At 44.2% G+C, this 21,618-nt stretch overlaps 1 protein-coding gene across 4 annotated transcripts in view; it reads left to right on the forward strand.

Annotated features, from left to right (window-relative positions):
• AMPH (amphiphysin) overlaps positions 1-21,618 on the forward strand; it is a 959,953-nt gene that overhangs the window by 840,740 nt on the left and 97,595 nt on the right. For all 4 annotated transcript variants that reach the window (XM_078688208.1, XM_078688209.1, XM_078688210.1 and 1 more), the window contains one exon: positions 138-254. In XM_078688208.1, coding sequence (XP_078544334.1) covers positions 138-254 — 117 coding nt within the window. The remainder of the gene's footprint in view (positions 1-137; positions 255-21,618) is intronic.

Below are 21,618 nucleotides of genomic sequence, written 5' to 3' on the forward strand. Positions count from 1 at the left end.
AGTTTATTAAGGAGTAACATTATCAAAAAAGTCTTTCTGACCAATTGCTGTTTTTCCACTCCCCTGAAGTACTTACCAAATATAATCTTTTTTCAATGTGTTCTTCTTTATATTTTGATTATCAACAATCCAAAAAGATTGACGAAGAAACTCCACAATTGGAAGCACAGACTGATGAATCAGAACCTCTGCCTACTTCTCTTGAGGTGGAGGCTGTAACTGCAGAACCTACAGAAGTAACGGAGGAGGTTGTGGTAAGTTCCCTTCGATGCACAATTTATTTTGACTGCCAAAGCATCGTACTACTTCATCCACATTTTCTCATCACTATGCTTCATTTCATTGATTCATCAGTTAATTGTTTCCATATTCATTCTCAAGGATGATGAGAGGGTGGTGCTATTGGGAGTACCCCCCAGGTGCGTTCAATGCTGATATAATTTTGGAAACAAAATGCAGTTGAGAAATTGAGAGAAAAGCCATTCTGTGTTTGTGATATATAAGGGATAAAACTGGGCGAGAGGAGAGTGCTGTGATGTATTTTAGCTCTTTTGAAAGTTAGTGAGAATCAAGAGACTTAACCACACAAGATGTTAAGTTAACTCCAAAAAGGAATTAGGAGATGCACTTTTCAGCTTTTCCAGTTCTCAATTTTTGCTCGTCCTTTGATTGCCTCAATTAAGCCTACGGATTGCGTGGCATCACTTCTTCTGAAAAATCTTTGAGTAAATCATTGCTATTTTTTAATATTTGGGCACTGGAGATGGAAAGGAACATGTCTATGCATCGAAACAAATTTTCGGCACAGCACCTCTTGGTTGATGTACGACCATTCAGCAGTTTACCTATCTGAAGAGCTCCTGCTGTGCTGAAGATTTCTAGACAAAGGGCCCAGTCGACAAAAAACACATCACATTTACACCCAGCGGTTTTCAACCATGCAATTCACAAACGTTTACCAAGTTATATCTGAAAACCTGTAACAATGGCAGGTTTTCCAGCGTACCCTTGGATAGCTTATTGTGAAGCAAATTTTTCAACGAGCAAATAGATTCACGTGTACATTTGCTCCTTCGAAAATTTAGTGGAGCCCATAAGTATCTTGTTTATATTGATTTGTTGTCTCTTTTGTATACTAATAGCAGGTGAGTTCTTGGAAACGTCCAGAAGCAATATATCACAGGCACAGGCCTTTCCAGTTCCTTTTAAAAGTTTATGCTCGGATGATATTCCTGTGGACTCGTGTTCCATGATGTGATTAAAATGTACAGATGTTTTAAACAATGTCCTGTCTTATTACTTTGATAGTAGTCTAAGGCCTGTCTCACATCACACGTTGACAATAGCGCAGGCCCTGAACAATAATTAATGACATGCTTTGACCAAGGGCCTCTTCAGTGCACAGTCTTTTGACACGACCTTTTATGGTTATCCTTCTTTCTGTCTGGATGTCAACGCACGGTTATAAATTTTCTTCTTTGTGGAAAATTGGATTTCACAGAGGCACAGTTGCTGAATTACTGCAGAGGGGAGCAGGTGTGATTTTGAGAACCTAGTGATTTAGTGGCTCTACGAGCACGATTGAAGGATTTCAATTATAAATATTGGAACGTATAATTTGGTCACGCAATGTTTCTAGCTTCCAGACAGAAAATTCCCGCCCGGCCCAACAATGTAGTTGGTTTGTACGATTCTTAAATAGGTCTCGTGTGTCAAACTTTTTAAGGAAAACGAATTAGTCGTATGCGACATTTTTAGTAAATGTTGCCTCTCTGAGAATCCACAGCCTGTTTTCTGATCGCTATTCTCGTTTTCAGAAACCAGGATTGTGGTTGTAAGGGCTTAATTTGATGTTTCTAGTTATCTTACATTTTTGTACAGAATGCTTTCTCTTTATCGAAGGTGACCTCAACACACTTTGCAAAGTGTAGGGATGATAAGAGCTTGTAACAAGTTTAAAAAAAAGTAATTTTTTACTTACAGAATTCTGAATATACGCATTGCTTTAGAAAATACTGTTAGCAAAAAGTGCACGTTTCTGCAAAATGTTGTCTGTTTTATGCATGTACATAATTCCAACTGCTTTTTTCTTATTTTTAGAATGTGTTATGGTTAGTGTGACTCTGCCTACAGACCTGGTGCAGATATATCTGAGTTTTTAGAGAACGGATATATCTTTACAGAATACTAACAGTAAAAATAATGGTATTAGGTTGGGTTTTATTGCCTTTTGTGCACACAACGCAGAGTGAGGAAGGGTTAAAACCTCCAGATGTGGGTGGAGGCTCATTATTCTGAGGAAGACCGTCCACCAAGGTGTTCTGTCTGTCATGGATCAGAGTCCTAGACTGTGCCCACAACGTTCATTGCTTGTTGATCATTTGTATGAAGCAATGTGCCCCATTTCCCAATGAATGGGTTTCACCTGGGCAGCAGGACTTTGACCTGGCGGAAAAGCCTGGGAAGGAGTAAATTCTCTCAAAGGCACTTGGAGGTTTTGGATCCTCAATCTTTTGAACAGAACTCAGATGGGATATGTGAGAATCTACATAGGAGCAGTGCCTGGGTTTCTGATGTCACAGAGGCGAGTTATAGTAACACTGTCTCTTGCAGGGCTTTTACAGCTGTGTCTTCCTGCCCTTTTTGACTTCTTATATTCTGCTGGGTATTTTTCTGACAGTGGACTCTGGTGTTCCTCTAGAGGTGCTCCTGTTGTTGTTGTAGTCACTGGCATAACATAAGGTTTTGCTGGGGTTGGCGCATACAAACGGCACACTTACCCGTGGTCGAGGCAGTTACTGTTCTTCATACTGGGCTGTGAGGTGACTAATGGCAGTTCGTAGCTGATCATAGTTTAATGAGTACAGGCAATTTTACCTGTACTGATCTTGGAAAGGCAGTCTACCATCTGTCGATTGGAACTTTCTTTAGCCACAAAATTCCTCACTTTGCCCCTCACTATACGTTAGATGGAAATGTGTGCATTGTACTGGGAGAGAGACGGTCAAAATCTCTGATTCTAGTCAATGTTCAGGCACCAAATTTCCGTAAGTTGTTGCTTCAAGAATGGGAATAACTACATGGGCCTGGGAATACAGGGTCATTGACAGTGTAGTTTTCCACAATTTGTAGGCAAATACTGACATTTCCCACCCATTCCGACTAGGCGGAAGATGTGAGTAGGCGTACTGGTAGGGGTTGGGGGTGGAGATCAGGGCATTGGGAGCACAGGGTATTGCAGGGCACAGCTAGGGCCAGTGTTGTCTACTCCAACAATGTTGTACTTGTGCTGGGAGGACGGGTACATATAGCCCAAGGCTGTTTCTGGTCCATGGCAGGAGGGGTAGAAAGAGGATGAGAATAGTAAAATTGATGAGAGTCCTTTCTACCTCGGGCAATAGTCTGTGGGGGCTTCTGGCCCTTTATATGGCTGAGTGTGTCCATCACTGAATAGAGTGTTTCTTTCAGTGAAGTTCTCTTTTATAGGTAAGGTGTAATGTTTTATGAGTTCTAACTATAACTACATCCTAATTGTTATTTGTTAGGGAATATATATTCCATTCCTAATGATTTTTGGGCTGGTGATAACTCTGTCAGCATTTGACAAATCCGCAAGAACCTTACCAGGTCCGTGGCACAACTGGCTAGGAATTGACATGCCAAATTTCATGCAGATCTGTGCAGGGGAAAAGTTAAAGAGCTAGCATTTTCTATTTTAGCTATTTTAGCTACCACTGGAAATGTTGCTGTACACTACATCAATAACATTTGAAGTGAAATACATCAAACTTGGCTAGGAAGTAGAATATTACGCAAAGGAATACCTTTGGTTTACTTTGGTGGAAATCTGTACAGTAATTTATGAGATATTAGTATCTGAAAAATGTGTCAGGCGGGCATCGAAGGGATAACATGTAGAGATATTTTGTCAGCTGAAAAGTTGCTTATTGATTTGCCTATCATTTTAGAGCTGGTTGACAAATTTACGTGCAGTCTGGAAAAGCCTCAGCATATTTAGCTTTCTCTTTGTATTTTTAAATTTGTGCAGATTCATCGAGAGGGGGGCACAGTCAAGTAGGGTTCGAAATGTGTCAATTTTCAAATGACTGCGGCCTGCTATAATGAATCCACATGACATAATTTACAATGTTTGAATTTCTATTGATGTGCCAACTTTCATGCAGATCTGTAAGGGGCTGGTCAAGTTAAAAGTAGGGGCAAACACGTTCTCATGTGCTTATAGCTTTGCCACAGTTTAATTTATCTGCAAGTCATTTGGAATGCTGCTAGAAAGTTAAACTCAGTCAATGGCGGCTGGTGACATTTGAAAGTGGTAAGGCGTAAAACAATTGTCGTACTTCACTGTGGTGAGTGAACGTAGCGAGCGAGCCTAAACCACCTTCGGGGAGAAAAGTTTGAAAAAAAAGAGTGGGCAAATGGTGCATTTTTAAGTAAACCAGAAGGTGTGAAAAACAGCTCAGTCAATACTACTGTTTACAGTTGTGGGAGTTAAGAAACCTTATAGAAGTTTGACACATAATGAGAATGCTCTGGGAATATGGAACTAAAATTAACAACAATTTACTGGTACCGCAGTAGCACAACTATTCTTAATCATATTGGATAGAACCACCGTACATCCAACATGAAATAAATTCCAATTAGGAGTCTCATATAGCTGTGAATAGTATACTTTTCCTGCTTCCTGGTCCAAGCCTTTATTGATAGCATTAATAAGGATCCCTCAGGTAGGAACACACACAATCTCAGTAAAGAAGAGAAAAATATCCATTCTTGCGAGCTCTAAAAAAAAGTGAATCTCTGGGCAAGGGCCTCAGCAGCACATTTAAGCTTGGTTGATAATACACATACATACACACACACCTTTTCCTGAACCTTCAATGGGAGTCACTCCCTACAAAACCTCGGGAGTTTTTCCCCCTCTCTTTCCTGCACTTGCGAATATATCCTTCACCGCTGACTGTGCACCTGGTCTGAGTACCCCAGAGCTGTGCCCTCTCTCTTATGCAACTGAATTAGCACCGACCCCACGTGCTCACTCCTACAGCCGTATATCCGTGGTCAGCCCCCTGCAGCCAAATATGTGCCCTCCCCTGCACCCCTGAATCTGCGCCCATTACTACACACTAAACTGCCTGCATCTTCTTGCCTTGGTACCCCAAGCATTACCACCGCACCCGGGCCCTCTCTTCTACATCCCTGAATCTGTGCGCTCTCTTCCGAGCAGTGTCCAGGGCCTTCCCCTCCCACTACCCGAATCCTGCCCCCTCATGCACTCCCAAAGATCTGAACGCTCTTTTCAGCACACCTGGATGTATGCCCTCCTGTGCGCCCCCCTACACAAATGATCCTGTGCTCTCCCTGAATCCCCGTCTTCGGCCAGTGCCCTCCCCGCCCCCTCAAACTACGCCAGCTCCCCCTGGACACTGCAGCTGTTGCAGCTCGCAATACTCATGGGGGGTTGTTGCGCAGGTGCTGGGGGGGTTAAAAAATAAAGTTAAAAAAGACAATTTAACTGACCCGCGCTGCCTCTGCTGCTGGGCAGGGGTCCCGCGTTGGCACATCTTCTGCGTCACTGGAGTGGCCAGTAACCCTTCTCAGCCAATCCAGATGCTGCTCCAGCAGGACCAGGATTGGCTTGAGCAGGGATACTCCCCGGCCATTAGGAGACCAGGGACTGCGGCATGAAGCAACCCTCACTCTCCTAAGGGGAAGGCTAGTGCGCATATTTGGGCTGGTCGTAAAAATGACAAGCCCAAACCGAACATGCGCACTATTGCTGTCTAGTGCGCTGTCACTCTAATGCCGAGTGCTGCCGCAGCCCGACCCCCTTTAGCATCCCTCGTTATACTTCTGACACTAATTCCAATCAGGAGTCCTGATTGGAATTAGCATCAGAAGTAGAATGAAGAATTTACTATTTGTAATTTATTAAATCGATGAATGGGACCGTGTCATTAGTGGGGCAACGCCCCAATGGACCACCGCCAATTAACTCATTGCAGGAATCTCAGGTTTTATGCCGATCCTGCGGGAGAAGTGGCTTAGGGGAATGTTCAAAGGTAAGGCATACAAATATTGATTTGCTTATAATTTTGGTGCAGTATATGGATCTGCAAAACACTTACACTCTTAACCAGTTTGGCTTACTCTTGGTAGTTTCAGCTTTATGCAAATAAAACAAAGTTAAGGAATGGGTCAAAACAGTGTTTTTATTGCTAATACCTTTAGTGTCATTTAATAACTCTGCATAATATTTTGCAGGCTGTGATCAAGTTAAGCCCATTGCAAAGATCTCAGGTTGCAACAAGATCTGATAAGGGGGAGGTGAAATGTAAGAGGAGTTGGGGCAAAAATCAGTGCACAGTAGGTGCTGGCCAGGGGGGCCTTTCCTGTGACCAAACCATGTGGCCAACCCCCAGTGCACACAGATCTTTGGCTGTGCACAATGGGGGTTGGATACAGGGCTTAGCCTGCAGCCAACTCACTGCAGCAGACAATCACTGCTGCACAGCAGCAGTTGACTACAGGGACTGGCAATAGGCCAGATTCTGCACAAATCCTACAATTGACAATCAAGCAGGGGTTTGTTGTTTTTATTTATTTTGTTATAAATAATATTGTAATGTGTTTTAGGTTTAAAACTACAATAACTGATAAAACCTCACTGAAAGAGAAAAAGCCCTCATCAGTATAAACATATAAATACGGATAAATTCCTGGTCAGCCAAAACTAATGTTATTCAAAGAAAGTAAAGTGGGAGAGAATGAGTCATCTTAATTTCTTCCGAAAGGGGCCAACACAATTTTACTGTGTTATAGAAGGTACCAGCAGGAAAGACTGGTTCAAGATATTTCTGCTTGAGTTTTGATGTTTAGGAATGCCACTAAAATATTAAAAATAGGACAGATTATTTATATATTAATAATTCATTTTCTTACTATTTTTATCAGTGTTGGGGGGTTTGCCAAATCTAAGCTGTGTTCAACAAAACCCTTAATGACTGTTGGTGAGCTTCCCACTTTCATGTAGGGTTTGTAAATGTGGTCTTTGTAGAGTGTACGTCTGCCACCCAAAGACGATACAGCACTCCATATGAGCCTTTATGAACTTTATTATTTAACAGAGGGAGAGCGCCGGGGCCACTCACGCACATAGAGCCCTCTGTGCGAAATGGCCGACACCACTCCCGTCATGCCTCAGGCGATCACGTGGTGTGCAAGCACTAGACCGCTACACCACATATCTCCCCCTTTAACAATACCATAACAAACATGAACTTTAACCAATCGCAATGATGCCTCAGTGGTTCCTAAGCTATGGGCACTTGAACCGTAACACATTACATTTGTTGTATACTGAGGAGTGGGGAAGGAGGAAGAGAGGGGGCAGGGAAAAATAGGTAAAGGGAACATCGTACAAGGTACACCAGAATTACATATCATATTCACTGTATCTTTTTGGTAACTCTACTGCCCTGCCTGTGCGGGTGCGTGTAACGGGTACATGTGTCGTCTGCGTCTCCCTCGTGTGTGCTCTAGTTTCCCCAGTACTCTCCTGCTGGTCTCTACTGAGAGCTGTGGGGGTGTGGTGCGTGGTGTCTGATTCGCAGATGTTGTGGCATTCTTGGGGCCTAAGGTGTCGTGGGGCCTCGGGATTGCTCTGTTCGTGTGTGGTGCCACTATCGCCTTCAGTATCTCTTGTTGTGCTGTTTCTCTGTGTGTTTATCTCTGGTCCATCCTCCTCATTATCCAACTCCCAACTGGTATGTCCAGTGCTTGTAGTAGAGTCCTCCTTGTTCCATGCAATCACTTTATTGCACTTGGCGTTTCTGCTGTAGGACCATACTTTGCCATCACTTAACAAGGCAGAGCGCGAGTAGGTTTCTTTGACTTGAAAGGGTTTGCTGAACTTGCTGTCTCTTTTCCTGGGAAGTTGGGCCAGCTCCACTCGGACCCATTCCCCCTTTTCCAACAAGACTTCTCTCACTCTGTGCTTCTTGTTGTAGTGGACCGTGTACATTTTCTGGGCCTTCTCCAAATTGCTTTGAACCACCGCTGGGGACGGTTTACTCTGCAGCATAAGGTTCAGCCAAACAGTGTTGTCTCGTGTGAACGGATCCTGGCCACGTAGAAGCTTAAATGGACTGTATCCTGTCCTTGTGGGTGTGATGCGATAAGCCCAGATGGTATGTCTGATTCCTGTGTCCCAAATGTTTTGCTGCGCTGATAGCTCCTTGAGTGGACCCCATGATCACACGGTTGAACCTCTCCACGAGGCCATTCCCAGCAGGGTGGTACACCGGGGTATGTTTGGTCATGATGCCATTTCTTTTTGTGAATGCCTTCCATTTCTCAGATGTAAACTGGGGACCGTTGTCACACGTAATGGTTTTCGGAATCCCTTCTCTTAAGAATGTGGCAGTGAGGAAAGCTATGATCTTTTCCATGTCCGCTTTTTCCGTATATATACACCTCTGGCCACTTGGAGTACCAATCTATTAGTACTATGGCATACTTGGGTACTCCCCACTAGACCAGAATGGGACCTAAAATGTCGAATGACAACTCCTCCCATGGGCTGGTGGGGTTGGTGAACTTCCCCAGGGCGGTCGTAGCATGGTCTTTGATTTGTCTGCATTACTGCACTGCTCACATGCTTCTCCACAGGGTTGTCAACTGCAGGCCACCAGTAAGAGTGTTTCACTCATCTCTTTGACTTCACAATTCCTAAATGGCCTTCGTGCAGGATAGTGAGTAGTCGATCCACCAACTGTTGCGGAGGAATGACTTTGTCCCCTCTTAGTAGAAATATGGCATCGTCACTAATGGAAAGTTCCTCCCACACTTCCCAGAATTTCCTGAGGTTGGTGTCCAAGTGCCTCTTCTCCGGCCAACTGTGCGTGACAAACCTTTTACGCTCAAGAGATGGGGATCTGTGTCATACACTGCCTTCCATTCTTGCGTGCTGATGACATCTTCTTGATCGCTTGTGAATGCTATCATGTACTCATCCCATTCTGTGTGTGTCAGCGCCCCTTCCATTGCAACCCATCTGCTGAGGTAGTCTGCTACTTTGTTCTTGGTTCTTGGTAAGTATTCAACATCATATACATAGTCCAGTAATCTGAAGGTCATTTTGGCAATACGTGGTGTGGCACTGGCATGTCCTCTGGATGTGAGGACTTTAACCAACGGCTTGTGGTCTGTCCCGAGGAGGAACCCGTAGCCCCAGAGAAATTGTTGGAATTTTTCCATAGCCCAGATGGCCACCAGCATCTCCTTCTCTATGACGCTGAACTTCTCCTTGTTGGGGCGCGAGAACGGGATGCAAAACTGATAATGCACACAGTGCAATCTGTGGACATTTGCTACAGGACGACTCCCAGACCTATGTCACTGGCATCTGTGGTGAGGATGGAGATGGCTGATCGTCGAATCTGTGCAGAGGCACTGCAGCGCAAATGTCGTTCTTGATTTGTACAAATTCTTCATTGGAGTCGGCCGACCAGCTGAAAACATTATTTTCTTTCAGTATTTTATGCAGGTGGTGCGTTTTGGTGGCAAAGTTTTTCACAAATTTACCATAGAATTTGGCCAATCCTAGGAAAGAACAAACTTCTTCCTTGTTCTGAGATGTGGGTGCGGACATGATTGCCTCAACATTGGCTCTCTTGAGGGAGATTCCTTTGTCTCTTATTTCGTATCCCAAGTATGTGACAGAGTGTAGACCGAACTTGCATTTTTCCTACTCTGCCGTGAGGCCATTGTTTGACAGAATCGGTAGCACCGCAGATAGTTTCTCATCATGGTCTTGTTTGGTTTTCCCCCTGACCAGTATGTCGTCCTGGAAGTATTGAACTCCACTGGTGTCTTTGAATAATTTGTGCATGAGTTTTTGAAACACGGCGGCTGCTGATGCCAAGCCAAATGGCTTCCGCCAGAATCTCTAGCATCCAAATGGTGTGATGAATGACGTTAGTTTCCTACATGAGGGGTGAAGTGAAATTTGGTGATATGAGGTCTATGGTGGAAAACCATTTGATTCCCTTGGTCTGGGCTAACATTTCGTTGATTTTGGGCAACCGAAATTTGTCCACAACAATGTTTTTATTCAGTTCCCTGAGGTCTATGGAGAGGCGCACCTTCCCATCGGGTTTGCGTGCTACTACCAAGGGCGCCAGCCATTCAGCACTCTCGATGGGCTCAATCACACTGTTGTCTTCCAGTTGCTGCAGTTCCATCTTCACCGCCTCCCTGCAATTGAACTGGATGCTCCTTAGTTTGTGGCAGACTGGTGTGGCCCGTCCTTGAGGCAAATTCTGTGCATGAATTTGGTAAGCTTGCCTATGGTGCCGCCGAAGACAGATGGAAAGTCTTCTTTCAGTGTTCCACCTCAGGTGCTGGTAGGTTGTATGTCATGAGCACTTGTGTTGCGCCTCCAGGGTTGAGTTGAATCCCTAATGCCCCTTGGTCTGCCCATCCCAAGACAGAGGGTCCTTTTTCCACCATGTACAGTTTGCCGACTGAGATCCTCCCCTTGAACTCAAAACGGAGCGGATGGAAGCCGACCATGGGAATCTTTTCTCCTGTGAAGGTGACAGGATGGACGGCCGTGGGGTGTAAGTGGATACCTAAGGTGCGAATGAAGTCCCTCTCCTAAATCTTGCGTTGAATGATTGCGTAGGGGGACCCTGAGTCAGCTACCATCGAAACATGTACTCCCCCAATGGTCAACAAGCAAGAGGGTTTCTTCCTACGTTTGCTGGAAAATGTCTCTTCCCCTTCGTCTTCCAGAGCAGACAGATAGTTCAGGAAATAACCCTTCCAGTCCTCCCATTTTATGGCCGGCTCCACTGGTTTTGGCAGGAAAGGAACTGGGTTGGTGAGTGATAAGGTCTGTGCACACATGCTGACGGAGTGATGGAGCAGGGTTCAGCAGGATTTATACTAGTGGATGCAGGAACGGTGGCTCACAGACTTGATGGACCGGAATAGCTTGGTGCAACTGGGCGTAGGCTTCATGGGCTCTTAGTGCCGTTACGCTATGGGCCAGGGCTGTGATCGGCAGGAACACCTCACTCTTCGATCTGGTATGTACCGTTTGGAGCGCTATGGAGGGGCTGCAAGGCGTGGCTGCTGGCTGGGATGGGAGATCCCTGTAGGCAATCTGATCCCTGGACATGCACACAAGTGTATTCCGCTGGGGCGGCTGTGGGGGCTGCACAGCTTGACAGCTGGCTGGGATGGGAGATCCCTGTAGGCGATCTGCTCCCTGAACAGGCACACAAGCATACTCTGGCACCTACTGTGGGAATGCCTGCTCTTGATGGCCTCTCTTGCTGGGCCTCAGCACCCTGTTGTCTTGTCGCGTAGCACACTGCTAGATGGCTGCCTCGATCTGTGTGCGTTCTGGATCGCAAGTGGGAAGCGCCTCGTGTCCCAGGTATCCTGCTGATGCACTCTACGTCCGTTTCTAAATGTAACAAGGGAACCCAAACAGTTGGCTGAGGACCGTGGGGAATTATGCTTTGGAAAACAAAGGTCCTAAGCTTATCAAGATAAAGAAAGTGAATAAAATATAGGCCATAATAGGAAGCTATATTTATCCTCTGTCCAGCCGGACAGGGTATTTATTTTAACCACAATCAAAAACACTTATATGAATAGTTAAAGGCACAGTCCATTACCTTACTCAAGGGGGACAAACAACACATGGGGGGAGAGATTCCACAGGCAAAAAAGAGCAATACTGGCCACTTTTAAATCAGTGTTCAATTAAAGCTTTTGCCAGTCAGTACTAAACAGAACTAGGGTACAACTCAATGGCTAGGTTGTGGAAGCACTACTTAAAGTCGACGTTTCGATCCCTTTCCGCTCTAATTACATGGGATCATCATCAGGACAACATTTGAAAAACATTTGCCTGTCAGTAATTATAATGCGACCGCCTGTTGTGGAGGAAGAAAGAAAGAAAAGAGGAAGAAAGTCATAGCCAGGGGCTAAGTTAGAAAGTGTACTTTCAACAAGTCAAACAATCCATCTACTTTGTACATCTCACAGTTATTCGGAATCGGCTTAACGTGTTATAATTGGTGTTCAAAAATAACCTGAAGGTTTCTGGGGCTTCCACGACCGAGTGCGTCAGTGACTGGTGTCAATGCATTCAATCTTTAACTGACATGATTACACATCTTATTTGTTTTAAGTTTCATGAAGTTTATGCATAGCTACTTGTGGCGAAAATTCAACCAACTAGTGAGCAGGCACCTGTGTACATTCATACAGTGTCCTCAAAGGGGATAGCGCATTACACTTACTCGTGCATAAGGGGTTGTTTAACGGTCCTCGGCTCTCGGTGGGAGCAAGGGGCATACCAGTGCGGCTGGATGCCAGCGCGGTTTTCGGGGGCTTCGATTTGGATGTTCTACCTAAGGGAATGAATAGCGCTCATTAGCGTGCCGGGGGTGTTCTCTGGGCATGCTGTGGTGGGGAAGTGATTTGTACCTGTACGTCCTGCGGGTCCGATTTTCAATGCAGGTCCGCTGGGGTGAAGACGCTGCATCTATTGGTAAGGATGGGTTAGAGAAAAAGGGGATTGAGTCAAACGCCGGCTAGTGCGGTCAAAACCGCTCGGGGTAACTTGGAATTATCGCGTTCTGTAGGCAGGTTGTGTCTTACCCACGTGGCTTGTTAACCACGAGATGGACGGGATTCTGGGGGCCTGGAGGGACAAAGTCCTATATCTCCATGCCGTTTACGATGAAGAGGGTGTCACCGCTGCGCCTGTTGAAGGAAGGGAGGGGGATGGGTAAATGACGGGCTCTGAAGTTAAGCCTCGTAAAGCCGCTTTCTTTACTCAGTACTGCGTGTATTTAAGCTTACCTTTCAGGTTCAATGACTCCGTGGTCGTTGGGGTTCTGGGGGACGAAGGAACGGTGTCCTGTCGATCCGCTGCTGTGATTGCAGTCTAACCGGGCATTTCCTTTGTGTTGCCTAAGGCAGCATGTTAGTAGAAATAGAAAGAGGCCAGCTTATGGCGGTCATAGTGGAGCTGTCATTCTGCCACAGTGGTGGCCATTTTGGAGTGGATATTCCGTGAGTAATTCTACAAGGTGGTTTATGCAAGGCACCGAGTTGTAAACAGCCATAGCGTGTTGAGGTATTATGGAGGTGATTGCGCTGAATTATTTACCTGATATAGGTGCGGGCGTGATAGTGCTAATAGTGGGGGAAGTGCTTTCTATAGGGACGCGTGTGGCCATTGTAGTACATGAGTGAAAGTGCATTATGTGACAATAATTTCGCCGATTTGGAGATTATATAAAACATATAAAACATAAAAAACACAAAAAAAACATGGCTTTCAGTCCTGCCAATAGACCAAGGGACTCGACTGTGGAATAAAATGATGCACTGGCACCATGTTTTCGAACGGCCATAGTCTATTTCGCTGCTTGTTTCTGGGACAAGGAGCAAGAAAATTATTGTTTAAAATAAGGTGATCCAGTCTTCTGCTCGATTCAGGCCATTCCTTATCGTATCAAATTGAATCATTGTCTTTAGCTATACTCGGTTGAGTATTTGGCCAATGTCTCCACCTCTAGCCGGTAGCTTGACCACTTTCAGTATTGTCCATTTTATATCATTTTCGTTGTGCCCCGCTTCCACGAAATGGTCCACCAAAGGAGCATTGGTTGTCTTGCATCTTACACGGCTCCTGTGCTGGCCAATGCGTGTCTTAGTCTTTTGTGTGGTCTGGCCAATGTACAATTTTGGACAGGGACATTGTATTGCATAAATTACATTTGAGGAGTTACAATTAGAAAATGAGCGTCTTTCAAATGTGGTGTCATTGTGAGTGAATTCTTTACCCTCCACCGTGTATTTGCAGACCTTGCAACATCCACATTTTACATGGCCTATCAGTGGTGGTAGTCCCCAGGCTGCGTCAAGTGTGGCTCCTAGTAGTGTTATTGGTCCTTTAAGTTCTTACTCTTGCGGAATGCAAAAAGAGGTTTATCAATGTATATTAAACCTGCATTAACTGTAGGCCAATGTTTAACGATTTACCTTCTAATTTTGTTAGAGACCGGAGAGAAAGTTGTGACGCATGCGATTCTTTCTTTCTGGTTTTTATCTTTTGGCGTCAGTAAAACATCTTGTGGGCAATACCATGCTCGTTTGATGGCCTGCTTGACTATTTTCTTTGGGTAGACTCGATCTTTCAATTTATTCGAGAGAACTGCTGCCTCTCTGAAGTAATCAGTTTTAAAGGGGCACTTTCGTCTGATCCTAAGGAACTGCGAGTATGGTAGGGAGTCCCTCAAAGCCCTAGGGTGGTTACTTTTGTAGTCTAGAAGCGTATTTCGCTCTGTTGGCTTTCTGAAGAGTCTAGTAAGGAGTTCACCTTCTGAGTGATAGATGGTGAGGTCCAGGAATGCTATAGAGGATTTATCATGGCTTAGGGTAAATGTAAGTCCACAGCAGTTGTTGTTAAGCCAGTGTAGGAAACTGTTTAGTGTTTCGATGGTCTGATTCCAAATTAGGAAAATATCGTCTATATACCGCCTCCATATTTTAATACCTGTAAAGAAGGGATTGGATGGTGTTAGTATTGAACCCATTTCTAGTTGGTCCATAAACAATATGGCCAGGTTGGGGGCAAAAATAGCCCCCATGGATATCCCCTTGATCTGTTGAAAATATGTGTTGTCAAAGAAAAAGAAATTTCTCGTTAAACACAATTCCAGTAGTTGGAGGATAAAAAGAGTGGGCACCCTGTGTGGGCGTGGGCGAATGTCAAGGATTTTCTGAATGACCAATAATGCTGCCGTTTGTGGAATATTTGTGTACAGTGATTCCACATCTAATGTACAGAGCGTCTCAAGAAGGGGTTCAAATTTGAGATGTTCCACCAGATTGATCATTGACATGCTATCTCTCACATAGCATGCCGTGGTGGGAACAAACTCTTTGATAAAGAAATCTACGTAAGCACCCAGGGGTTCCAAAACTGAGCCGCACACGGAAACAATGGGCCGTCCGGGCAGATTCGTTAGTTTTTTGTGAATTTTGGGTAATGTATATATAACAGGTAGTCTCGGGGATTTGATATTGAGAAAGTTGTATTCTTTTTTACTCAGAAAACCTTCTATGCAGCCTTGAGATGTAAGTTTGGTAATCGTCTCTTGGAGTTGCTTTGTGGGGTTCCCTGGAAGTCTTAGGTAATGGTCCGGGTTGTTTAGTTGGCGCATTATTTCAGCCTTATAGGTTTCTGTTTCTTGAATAACAATCCCACCACCCTTGTCTGCACTTTTGATAACTACATCTCTATTGTTTTTGAGTGTTTCAATTGCTTTTTTCTCTTGAAATGAGATGTTATACGGAATAAACAGTTTGCTGTTCTGTATTGTAGTAAGGTCTCTTAGAACAAGTTTCTCGAATGCTATGATTTCAGGGGGTACCATTGTAGATGATGGTGAGAAAGTGGATGGGGGTTGAAAAGGGGTATTCATGGTAGAAAAGGGGCTCGGATGCAATTGGAAAAATGCTTTCAAATGGACTGTTCTAAAAAATCTTAACAGTTCCTTGTGCAGTTCCATAAAGTTGGGGCGAATGGTGGGCACAAAGGACAAGCCTTTTTTAAGTAATTGAAGTTCTATATCCAACAGATTATGCCGTGAGAGGTTGAAAATGGGTATAACCTCTGAATGTTTCTCAATCACCATTGGTAGAAATTGTTCCTGGTTCTACTCTCTCCTGGGGGGTTGAACCATCGTTGCGGTTTCTTTACGCACCCGCGTTGGGGGGTGTTGGACTGGCCTCTGGCTAAAAAATTACTTTGGCCACCACCTCGTCTTACGTTTGCACTCGAACCTTCACCAGGGTCTGAGCTGTCAGATGACTCAGCTGAAGTGTCCGAGAAACCTACCAGGTTTTGGCGATGGTTATAGCGTCCCCAAGGTTTATTTGTCTGTGGAAAGGAATACGTTCTATTGGTATAGAAATCCTTCTGAAGGTATGGGTAGGTGTTCTCAATGTTGTAAGATTTAATATCCTTTTTTAATTTGTTTGATTTTTTGTTCTGCTCTATGCGATGGAAGTCTGATATGGTTTTCTCCAGTTGTTCAAGGAGTTTTTTACAGTCAGGGGAAGGGTTTATATCTGACAGTAGTTTTTCTATATCATGGATTTCTATTTCCAATGATTTTAGTGTTTCCGTGGCTATATCAATCCCTAAGACCAACCAATGCCTGGAGCAGGTGGTCCCTATATAACTGAAATTAGTAATGTATTTAGGATTGTCGGTAAAAATACCGGGAATGTTTCGCACATCAATATCATTAGTTCTAATCGCACCTGTTTTTTGCGAAGTTTCTCTAATTGCTCTGGTAAAGTGCTCGTGGTTACATCAGGTGTATCAGGGGTGTCAGAGAGGAGGGGAGGTCTTTGGCAGAGTTGTTTTATATTATATAAAACAACTCTGCCAAAGACCTTCCCTCCTCTGGTAAAGTGCTCGTGGTTACATCAGGTGTATCAGGGGTGTCAGAGAGGAGGGAAGGTCTTTGGCAGAGTTGTTTTATATTATATAAAACAACTCTGCCAAAGACCTTCCCTCCTCTCTGACACCCATGATACACCTGATGTAACCACGAGCACTTTACCAGAGCAATTAGAGAAACTTCGCAAAAAACAGGTGCGATTAGAACTAATGATATTGATGTTAACTGACTATTTAAAAGCTGAGGTGATACCATTGGGTCTCCAGGTGCGAAACGTTCCCGGTATTTTTACCGACAATCCTAAATACATTGCTAATTTCAGTTATATAGGGACCACCTGCTCCAGGCATTGGTTGGTCTTAGGGATTGATATAGCCACGGGAACACTAAAATCATTGGAAATAGAAATCCATGATATAGAAAAACAACTGTCAGATATAAACCCTTCCCCTGACTGTAAAAAAACTCCTTAAACAACTGGAAAAAACCATATCAGACTTCCATCGCATAGAGCAGAACAAAAAATCAAACAAAGTAAAAAAGGATATTAAATCTTACAACGTTGAGAACACCTACCCATACCTTCAGAAGCATTTCTATACCAATAGAACTTATTCCTTTCCACAGACAAATAAACCTTGGGGACGCTATAACCGTCGCCAAAACCTGGTAGGTTTCTCGGACACTTCAGCTGAGTCATCTTACAGCTCAGACCCTGGTAAAGGTTCAAGTGCAAACGCAAGACGAGGTGGTGGCCAAAGTAATTTTTTAGCCAGAGGCAAGTCCAACACCCCCCAACGCGGGCGCGTAAAGAAACCGCAACGATGGTTCAACCCCCCAGGAGAGAGGAGAACCAGGAACAATTTCTACCAATGGTGATTGAGAAACATTCAGAGGTTATACCCATTTTCAACCTCTCACGGCATAATCTGTTGGATATAGAACTTCAATTACTTAAAAAAGGCTTGTCCTTTGTGCCCACCATTCGCCCCAACTTTATGGAACTGCACACGGAACTCTTAGGATTTTTTAGAACAGTCCGTTTTAAAGCATTTTTCCAATTGCATCCGAGCCCTTTTTCTACCATGAATACCCCTTTCCGACCCCCATCCACTTTCTCACCATCATCTACAATAGTACCCCCTGAAATCATAGCATTCGAGGAACTTGTTCTAAGAGACCTTACTACAATACAGAACAGCAAACTGTTTATTCCGTATAACATCTCATTTCAAGAGAAAAAAGCAATTGAAACACTCAAAAACAATAGAGATGTAGTTATCAAAAGTGCAGACAAGGGTGGTGGGATTGTTATTCAAGAAACAGAAACCTATAAGGCTGAAATCATGCGCCAACTAAACAACCCGGACCATTACCTAAGACTTCCAGGGAACCCCACAAAGCACCTCCAAGAGACGATTACCAAACTTACATCTCAAGCCTGCATAGAAGGTTTTCTGAGTAGAAAAGAATACAACTTTCTCAATATCAAATCCCCGAGACTACCTGTTATATATACATTACCCACAATTCACAAAAATCTAACAAATCCGCCCGGACGGCCCATTGTTTCCGCGTGCGGCTCAGTTTTGAAACCCCTGGGTGCTTACGTAGATTTCTTTATCAAAGAGTTTATTCCCACCACGGCATGCTATGTGAGAGATAGCATGTCAATGATCAATCTGGTGGAACATCTCGAATTTGATCCCCTTCTTGAGACGCTTTGTACATTAGATGTGGAATCACTGTACACAAATATTCCACAAACGGCAGCATTATTGGTCATTCAGAAAATCCTTGGCACTCGCCCACGCCCACACAGGGTGCCCACTCTTTTTATCCTCCAACTACTGGAATTGTGTTTAACGAGAAATTTCTTTTTCTTTGACAACACATATTTTCAACAGATCAAGGGAACATCCATTGGGGCTATTTTTGCCCCCAACCTGGCCATATTGTTTATGGACCAACTAGAAATGGGTTCAATACTAACACCATCCAATCCCTTCTTTACAGGTATTAAAATATGGAGGCGGTATATAGATGATATTTTCCTAATTTGGAATCAGACCATCGAAACACTAAACAGTTTCCTACACTGGCTTAACAACAACTGCTGTGGGCTTACATTTACCCTAAGCCATGATAAATCCTCTATAGCATTCCTGGACCTCACCATCTATCACTCAGAAGGTGAACTCCTTACTAGACTCTTCAGAAAGCCAGCAGAGCGAAATACGCTTCTAGACTACAAAAGTAACCACCGTAGGGCTTTGAGGGACTCCCTACCATACTCGCAGTTCCTTAGGATCAGTCGAAATTGCTCTTATAAAACTGATTACTTCAGAAAGGCAGCAGTTCTCTCGAATAAATTGAAAGATCGAGTCTACCCAAAGAAAATAGTCAAGCAGGCCCTCAAACGAGCATGGTAGTGCCCACGAGATGTTTTACTGACGCCAAAAGATAAAAACCAGAAAGAAAGAATCGCATGCGTCACAACTTTCTCTCCGGTCTCTAACAAAATTAGAAGGTCAATCATTAAACATTGGCCTACAGTTAATGCAGGTTCAATATACATTGATAAACCTCTTTTTGCATTCCGCAAGAGTAAGAACTTAAAGGACCATCTTGTTAGAGCAGCATTACCAATAACACCACTAGGAGCCACACTTGACGCAGCCTGGGGACTACCACCACTGATAGGCCATGTAAAATGTGGATGTTGCAATGTCTGCGAATACACGGTGGAGGGTAAAGAATTCACTCACAATGACACCACGTTTGAAAGACGCTCATTTTCTAATTGTAACTCCTCAAATGTAATTTATGCAATACAATGTCCCTGTCCAAAATTGTACATTGGCCAGACCATACAAAAGACTAAGACACGCATTGGCCAGCACAGGAGCCGTGTAAGATGCAAGACAACCAATGCTCCTTTGGTGGACCATTTCGTGGAAGCGGGGCACAACGAAAATGATATAAAATGGACAATACTGAAAGTGGTCAAGCTACCGGCTAGAGGTGGAGACATTGGCTAAATACTCAACCGAGAGGAGCTAAAGACAATGATTCAATTCGATACGATAAGGAATGGCCTGAATCGAGCAGAAGACTGGACCACCTTATTATAAACAATACTTTTCTTGCTCCTTGTCCCAGAAACAAGCAGCGAAATAGACTATGGCCGTTCGAAAACATGGTGCCAGTGCATCATTTTATTCCACAGTCGAGTCCCTTGGTCTATTGGCAGGACTGAAAGCCATGTTTTTTTTTGTGTTTTTTATGTTTTATATAATCTCCAAATCGGCGAAATTATTGTCACATAATGCACTTTCACTCATGTACTACAATGGCCACACGCGTCCCTATAGAAAGCACTTCTTCCACTATTAGCACTATCACGCCCGCACCTATATCAGGTAAATAATTCAGCGCAATCACCTCCATAATACCTCAACACGCTATGGCTGTTTACAACTCGGTGCCTTGCATAAACCACCTTGTAGAATTACTCACTGAATATCCACTCCAAAATGGCCACCACTGTGGCAGAATGACAGCTCCACTATGACCGCCATAAGCTGGCCTCTCTCTATTTCTACTAACAAGCTGCCTTAGGCAACACGAAGGAAATGCCCGGTTAGACTGCAATCACAGCAGCAGATCGACAGGACACCGTTCCTTCGTCCCCCAGACCCCCAACGACCACGGAGTCATTGAACCTGAAAGGTAAGCTTAAATCCACGCAGTACCGAGTAAAGAAAGCGGCTTTACGAGGCTTAACTTCAGAGCCCGTCATTTACCCGTCCCCCTCCCTTCCTTAAACAGGCGCAGCGGTGACACCCTCTTCATCGTAAACGGCATGGAGATATAGGACCTTGTCCCTCCAGGCCCCCAGAATCCCGTCCATCTCGTGGTTAACAAGCCACTGGGTAAGACACAACCTGCCTACAGAACGCGATAATTCCAAGTTACCCCGAGCGGTTTCGACCGCACCAGCCGGCGTTTGACTCAATCCCCTTTTTCTCTAACCCATCCTTACCAATAGATGCAGCGTCTTCACCCCAGCGGACCTGCATTGAAAATCGGACCCGCAGGACGTACAGGTACAAATCACTTCCCCACCACAGCATGCCCAGAGAACACCCCCGGCACGCTAATGAGCGCTATTCATTCCCTTAGGTGGAACATCCAAATCGAAGCCCCCGAAAACCGCGCTGGCATCCAGCCGCACTGGTATGCCCCTTGCTCCCACCGAGAGCCGAGGACCGTTAAACAACCCCTTATGCACGAGTAAGTGTAATGCGCTATCCCCTTTGAGGACACTGTATGAATGTACGCAGGTGCCTGCTCACTAGTTGGTTGAATTTTCGCCACAAGTAGCTATGCATAAACTTTATGAAACTTAAAACAAATAAGATGTGTAATCATGTCAGTTAAAGATTGAATGCATTGACACCAGTCACTGACGCACTCGGTCATGGAATCCCCAAAAACCTTCACGTTATTTTTGAACACCAATTATAACACGTTAAGCCGATTCCGAATAACTGTGAGATGTACAAAGTAGATGGACTGTTTGACTTGTTGAAAGTACACTTTCTAACTTAGCCCCTGGCTATGACTTTCTTCCTCTTTTCTTTCTTTCTTCCTCCACAACAGGCGGTCGCATTATAATTACTGACAGGCAAATGTTTTTCAAATGTTATCCTGATGATGATCCCATGTAATTAGAGCGGAAAGGGATCGAAACGTCGACTTTAAGTAGTGCTTCCACAACCTAGCCATTGAGTTGTACCCTAGTTGTGTTTAGTACTGACTGGCAAAAGCTTTAATTGAACACTGATTTAAAAGTGGCCAGTATTGCTCTTTTTTGCCTGTGGAATCTCTTCCCCCATGTGTTGTTTGTCCCCCTTGAGTAAGGTACAGGACTGTGCCTTTAACTATTCATATAAGTGTTTTTGATTGTGGTTAAAATAAAAACCCTGTCCGGCTGGACAGAGGATAAATATAGCTTCCTATTATGGCCTATACTTTATTCACTTTCTTTATCTTGATAAGCTTAGGACCTTTGTTTTCCAAAGCCCTC

The sequence above is a fragment of the Lissotriton helveticus genome, chromosome 4_1, assembly GCF_964261635.1.
Source record: "Lissotriton helveticus chromosome 4_1, aLisHel1.1, whole genome shotgun sequence".
Classification (NCBI taxonomy): domain Eukaryota; kingdom Metazoa; phylum Chordata; class Amphibia; order Caudata; family Salamandridae; genus Lissotriton; species Lissotriton helveticus.